The sequence below is a fragment of the Phoxinus phoxinus genome (assembly GCF_949152265.1).
Source record: "Phoxinus phoxinus genome assembly, chromosome: 25".
In the NCBI taxonomy this organism is placed as follows: domain Eukaryota; kingdom Metazoa; phylum Chordata; class Actinopteri; order Cypriniformes; family Leuciscidae; genus Phoxinus; species Phoxinus phoxinus.
In genome coordinates this window covers 21,401,296-21,408,683 of record NC_136900.1, presented here as the reverse complement: position 1 = coordinate 21,408,683, position 7,388 = coordinate 21,401,296, and the positions used below count along the sequence as shown (strand labels likewise).

Sequence of the window (7,388 nt, the reverse complement as noted above, 5' to 3'; positions counted from 1 at the left end):
ATTTGATACGCAGTTTTCGCGTGCAAAAGATCTTAGGCCTTTTATCCAGTTCCAGTAAGCACTAAATAATGCCATAGGCTACAATAAACCATAGAAATGTCCCAAGTTTTTACAATTTCTTTAGGAAAATTAGTTTCGGGATCAAAAATGACCTGAGGGAAGAATAATAATTAGACCTATAAATCAATTAAACAATTTATATAGTATCAAACTAATGGTAAAATATTTAGAAACTATCCATTTTATAGTACAAGCATTTTATTACTTTTATCATAATTTTCTAACGTAAAATGTATGCAATACTGTAAATCCCAACACCGTTTGACCTAAAGTTATTAAACAAATTGCAAAAATATATATATTAGTAACATTCTGAACATTTTACTATTAGTTTGATCCCATTATCTCATATAGTTAAATAGTTTAATTGATTTATAGGGTTAATTAATATGTATTTCTTTCATGCTATGCATTGGACCACCTCGGGTGTGCATTATTTTCAAATAATTCAAGTCAATTATTCCTTACTTAATAATCTTAGTTAATGCGTTAACTTTACTAAAGTTTTATTAAAAATCAATAACAATGTATTCTATCCTACATTGCATAGGCCAACACTCTCAGTCTCAGATATTTTGTGTGTGTGTGTGTGTGTGTGTGTGTGTGTGTGTGTGTGTGTGTGTGTGTGTGTGTGTGTGTGTGTGTGTGTGTGTGTGTGTGTGTGTGTGTGTGTGTGTGTGTCTGTGTGTGTGTGTGTCTGTGTGTGTGTGTGTCTGTGTGTGTGTGTGTTTAGTAACTTAGGAACAGAAGGACCAACAGTCAAGACTAAAACTGCGGCGCCCTCTATTGGCAGAGTCTGTTACTGCAATCATCATATTTTCTGACTATATATCCTGTAAATATAAGATGAAGTGTGTTAATTATGCTTAGGCTAACAACTCTTTTTTTTACAGTTATGTTTAGATGTCAGATTTCATATACATTTATGTTTTAGCAATAGACAGAGTAACCTAACCTCGCCTGCTTAAGACAAAGCTAATCCTATTACTGTCTGTAAGTACCAAGCACGTATTTTGTGTCTGTCCAGATTGTCCCGCTGTTCCAGACACTTTGGGTGTCGCAAACAAATGCTGTGTTTAGGCATGATCGTGTATTGTTTGTAAAAAAAAATATGCACTTTCCTTTCTTTGATGGAACTGTTAAAGACGTCGTAGTTGGGATCCTCAATGCGAAGATGTTTGGAAGTGGCACTAAGAAGTGGTTCATCAAGAAGAATAAAAGACAGAGGACTAAAGGAAGAAAGCCTGTCACCAGGAGGAGGAAGAAATGGGTCGCCAAGGTCCTGAAACAGAACAGGGAGATGATTCTGGAGGAACTGGATGTCAACAAGGTGCTGCCGTACCTGGTGTATGACAGAGTGTTTTCTCTCGGGGAATACAAAGAGATTCTGGGTCAAGACTCCAGCAAGAAACGAGCCGAGCTGTTCCTGGATCATCTGTCCCAGAAGGGCCCGTGTGCGTTCAACGCCTTCTGCTCCGTGCTGGAAGAAGTGTGTCCTCACCTGCTTACCTGCTTCCTGCTGGACTGGGAAGGTAAAGCAGACTTTCAGAAACTAGTGAGCTGACTTGGGCAAATCTCATGAAAACATCTTCAGATCTCATTTCAACCCTAACATAAATATATATTTTTTTATTTTATTTTTTTTATAAAAGGAATAAAAAAAAATACATATATATATATATATATATGTTTTAATTAAATACATATTTATATATATATATAAATAAATAATGAATGAAATAATGTTTTTAAATATTTCCTTATTTAAACAAATTATTAAAATAATTAATAAATATATAAATAATATAATTATTATAATATAGCCTACTACATAATATACTGGATTGTACACTGTATGAATTAACACATAGGCCTATGTATTAATTTATTTAAATGTAGGGCTATTTATTTTTTAATTTATTGATTTAATTTTTAAAATAAATAATATAATGAAAGAAGGAAAAACTATTTTTGAAATATTTAATAATTTACTTATGTAAATAAATAATATAATCAATCAATATAATATAATCAATACAATAATTATATAATTATTATAAAATATTATTATATACTATTTAAATAAATAAATCCATGTTCATTCATTTATTTTTAAAGAAAGAAAAATAGCTATTTGTTTTTTTAAATATATCTTTCTTTAAATTATATAATTAAGCAAAAATTGCTTTTCTTCTTCTTTGTCCCTCAGAGCAGATGTCCTGTATCATGACTATACTGCCCTCTATGTGTGGTGCAGTCATAGTGCTCATGTGTCGAATGTGTTCGTCCTGAGCTTTATCGGTAATTGTATATTGGGTCAATGTAACTCAATTAAGTAAAAACGGCATTCCCTTGTTTTATGTTACATAAACCTGATTGAATTAAGTTACAACAACAAATTTTTAATTTATAGGTAGAATCAGGTAGAAATTCCTCCATAAAGCAACAACTGCAGTTTTAGCGCAGTTTGAAATTTACTGCTCTGTTGATTAGGGTTAGTTTGGCAAAAAGTGACCCAAGTATTGAAGTTCCCATAGTGACTGTAAAAAAATGTAATAGAGATGAAAATAAAGTTATAAAATGAGCCTATTAATGCAAAAAATTATGAATTATTTTTACAATACAAAAGTTATAAATAATACTCCATATAGGTTTCATTTTCATCAGACAGACAGATAGATAGATAGATAGATAGACAGACAGACAGACAGACAGACAGACAGACAGACAGACAGACAGATAGATAGATAGACATACAGATAGATAGACAGACAGACAGACAGACAGACAGACAGACAGACAGACAGATAGATAGATAGATAGATAGATAGATAGATAGATAGATAGATAGATAGATAGATAGACAGACAGATATACAGATAGATAGACAGACAGACAGATAGACAGATAGATAGATAGACAGACAGACAGACAGACAGACGGATATACATATAGATAGACAGACAGACAGACAGACAGACAGACAGACAGACAGACAGACAGATAGATAGATAGATAGATAGATAGATAGACAGACAGATAGATATACAGATAGATAGACAGACAGACAGATAGACAGATAGATAGATAGACAGACAGACAGACAGACGGATATACATATAGATAGACGTTTGCATGGTGAAAATATGGATCCTGCATACATGCAAAGCCTCAGTACCTTCACAAACTCCTTTGCGAATCGCTAAGGGTTGTTATCGTAATCTAATCTTAAAGTGTAGTTGTAGGCCCTACGGCACAGAAAGATCAGTTTAAGCCAGTGCGTCCCACTAAGAGCTGGCAGAAAATAGCCAGCTTAAATCCGCCCCTCTGAGGAGATTACCGGCTAGCCTGGGCGACAAACCCAGCATATGGCCTCAAACTGTCTAGGTTAAGCCTGTCAGCTAATTTAACTTAATCTAGCATTTTAATGTAGACAGATTATGTGAAGATGATAAACAGGCCAACATATCAGGATAGCGCAGCTATTACTCAAAAGCTAGGGGTCTTATGATTTATTCATGCAATTAATCTACAGTCTTTAACCTTATAGAAGACCTTGGTACAAAGTTTTTAGCAATTAAACTCTCAATCTTTTGTTACAGACGCTTTGTGATTTTATATCAACGGTAGCAGTTTGATGTTAAACTTGAAGGAGGCGCTCTATGTGATTGGTATAAAGACCAGCCATATTTTTCACAGCCTCGGATTTAGAAACAACGTAAAAACTCTACGTTTTGTTTATCATAAACTTATTTAATTGTTTTACTTACCTTTTTTTTAACGAGCCTCCTAACAGCCGTCCACCTAAACATAACATCACGTAGCTAGCTAAAGACTTTTGCTAACATTTATAACTTTCATTAATTAGCCTAACAAACTATATTATAGGCTATATTTTATCTAATCCTTTAGTAAATATGCCTACTTTCAAAACGCTAGAAATATGAACTAGTGATGTGTAAAGTGTGTTTGCTTATGTGTTTTATAAAATAGGCCTAATGCTCACTTCTTTAAATGACTGGATTGTCCTTTGATTTTGACATAAGTTGTTCAAATGTTAATAAGGAAAGAAAGAATATAAAAATTAATTCAGGAATTAAAATAAGTTTTATAATAGAAGTGTAGACAATTCATTGTATGAATTGCATTTAATTCTTTTTCTTTTTTTGTTGAAAAAAAAAATATATATATTTTGATAGCCAATATCGTTTGCCAACCGGCTAAAGGACGCTGATCCAGGAACATGTTTGTCTTGACTAATTAAATCGCTCTAAAATACTTCAAATGATTCCGTTCAGAGTAGAAAATGAATCGTCATTACATTACTATTCAGATGCTGAAGTCAAAGTCAACTTTTCAAAGGTGTCTGAAAGATTTTTGTCTCCTAAAAGTGAAGCCTACTGTATCTCTGTGACGTCTCTCCCTCACAGATGGCTCAGCTGGAGGAAACAAGAAGCAAGGACAAACTAAACCAGCTCTCAGCCAAGAGAACGCTCTGTCCAAGGGACAAGACACAGTTTGTTTTCCACCTATGTACACAGACCCACTTTTTGACACGAGGTAAGATATCCTATCATCGCCTGCGCTGTAGTTGTTGCCGCAATCTGTCCGCTCCAGCTCCCTCGGTGTTGTTGTTTTACATTAACGACTAACGAGTGAATGAGAGCCTGAGAGGGCCTAGTACTCCAGGTCTATGTAGAGCTCAGACTAAAAACTGCTGGTTTAATCCGACTCATTTGACTTTAAAGGCAGAGTTGGTGATTGTTCCAGAAATATTTTGTGTTATGCTGGTTGAAAGTCTCTTCACATCCTGATAGAAATCAAGTTAAGTGGTCTAAATGTATTTATATACAGTATCTTGTCGGTGGAAGGTGTAAAACCATAAAATGTTTGTCCAATCATTGCATTCGGCCCAAATCCTACCTGCATATCAATGTATGTATTTGCATACCTCATAATTCTCATCTCACACATTGTGGATCTGCACTCAAAAATAAAAAAATCTTGAGTAAGCAAAGTTTGAGTTAATCAACCGAGAGTTCAGGGTATGTGACAGTAAGTACGTAAGTAGGCCTACATTTTTTTTCAAATACCCCTCAGGTCTCCTTTAAAGGATTAGTTCACTTTAAAAATGAAAATTCTGTCATCATATACTCACCCTCAAGTTGTTTCAAACCTGTATGAATTTCTTTCTTCTGCTGAACACAAAGGAAGATATTTAGAAAAATGTCAGTAACAAAACAGTTACCAGGTCCCATTGACTTCCATAGTCATTTTTTTTCCTACTATGTAAGTCAATGGGACCTGGTAACTGTTTTGTTACTGACATTTTTCAAAATATCTTCCTTTGTGTTCAGCAGAAGAAAGAAATTCATACAGGTTTGAAACAACTTGAGGGTGAGTAGGCCTATATGATGACAGAATTTTCATTTTAAAGTGAACTATCCCTTTAAAAGAGTAGAATTGGCTAAGTGTTGCTGTCACAAAAACACTATTGGGTCCTATAACAGTGGTTCTGAACTGCAGGTTATTGTAGGATTATACTATTGCCTCTAATTTACCTCAGTCTGTCAATGGAGTGACTTTTGGAAGAAAGAAAAAAAACGGAATAAAGCGAGATCAGGCAAAGTGGGCCTTTTTTGATGGCATCAACACATTTGGAAAGATAGGCAGAGATGCTGAGGATGCTGCTGTTTGTCTCTTGTGATGTGTGAATCCTTCTCATCAGTCTTCTGTATTTCTAGAGTCTCTGGAGACGTTGACCTTTTCTGTTCGGGATGCTTATCAGGCCTGAAGGAATGTCCGCATTTCTGTGCCCTTTCAATGGCATTTCTTTATTTGTCTAACTGCATATATACATGTAGTAATTACCGGTAATGCAACGTGTATCAGCCGCTGTAACTGCTTTGGAAAAAGTAATCTTATTTTACAAATTTTCTGCCATGACATTAGCCATTTTTCAGTGTTTTTCCTTTTAATTGTAAAAGTTAATTCAACATATTAATAATACTAAAACAACACTGTTCGTAATATAAATAGGTTCTGTTATGAAACTGGTGCAGGCTGATGGGTCCTTAACGCAAGCTGCTAACAATTGCATTGTTAGCCGCACGGCACAAGCTGTTTGTTTCTGTTTGCATTGGCAGCCAATGTGCTTGCTGTTTAACATTTAAGTGGTTAGTCAGTGTTTGTAGCAGCTTTCAGATTTCCTCTGAAACCCCCCACCTTCCCCAGCTCCACCTGCATAGATCTGCTATGGGTCATTCATGCTATTTGTGCAGCAGCATGTTGTCTTGCTTGCTTACAGGTGTGTGTGTGTGTGCTGCCAGCAGTATCAAGTCTCTGTACTAGTCCAAATACATTGCCATTGTCATATCCATTAGCATGCTAAACTCGTCCAAGAGTTGTCATGATAGATATAGTTAAAGCTGCAGTCCGTAACTTTTTTGTGTTCAAAATGTAAAAAAAATAAATGAGCGAGTACATCATGAATTCATTTTCCAAAGCGTTTTTTTGTCTTATCCTGAATCACTACGGTACACCTATATAAGTGTTTATATTGGGACTATTTTAGACTGGTACGGGTTGTACCACTGCGAGTAGCCCAGTACCTGCGTGACTCGTCATAGACATAAACAGAGAGAAGTAGCTCCGGCTACAATGTTCTTCCGCGAGACGCACGCAGTTCAGTTTATTAACCGCTAGAGCGCCAAAAGTTACGGACTGTAACTTATTTGTTTAGGATTGCATTAGGATCCTAGCCTGGCTAACGCCAGACCCAATTCTCGTTGAGACTTGGGTATGGGAACCACATGTGCATTTTCTAGTATTTGAGGCGTGGTTTACGAATGCCCGGCGCCGTTTATTGGGTGCTAAGAATGTCTATCAAAAGCGCCTGTACGTAGCTCATAGCCAATCGTTTCCATTATACCAGATGACGTATGTAGAGCGACAGAAATTAGACAAGGAAGAAGACGATGGGTAAGATATTTTTGTGTAAACAATGACGTTCAGCGACTATTGCCGTTTGTGCAAGATAAACGTGAGGGTCGAAGGTATATATGGATATAAACAAACTGCTTAGTTGTGTCGCATAGATGTCGTCATCGTCTTGCTGCTCCCTCCCCGTTCTGTGATTGGTTCCCTAGATGAGGCGAAAATCTGGTCCATGGTATCCAGACTGCCTTTCAGCGTGAATAAAATCACGCTGCGCAAAGGCAGTATGGGGAAACCCAGGCTAGTAGGATCCTTTGGGATCGGTTTCAAATTGTGAAGTACAAATATGTTTCATTCCCTGAATTCCTACACAATGTTTGATTAATCTATGT

At 35.9% G+C, this 7,388-nt stretch overlaps 1 protein-coding gene across 11 annotated transcripts in view; it reads left to right on the top strand.

Moving 5' to 3' along the window:
- Nucleotides 1-1,080: 1,080 nt before the first annotated feature.
- Nucleotides 1,081-7,388, top strand: part of tjp1b (tight junction protein 1b) — a 132,375-nt gene continuing 126,067 nt past the window's right edge. For all 11 annotated transcript variants that reach the window (XM_079603814.1, XM_079603819.1, XM_079603813.1 and 8 more), the window contains exons 1-2: nt 1,081-1,592; nt 4,491-4,620. In XM_079603814.1, coding sequence (XP_079459940.1) covers nt 1,172-1,592; nt 4,491-4,620 — 551 coding nt within the window. In that variant the 5' untranslated portion in view covers nt 1,081-1,171. The remainder of the gene's footprint in view (nt 1,593-4,490; nt 4,621-7,388) is intronic.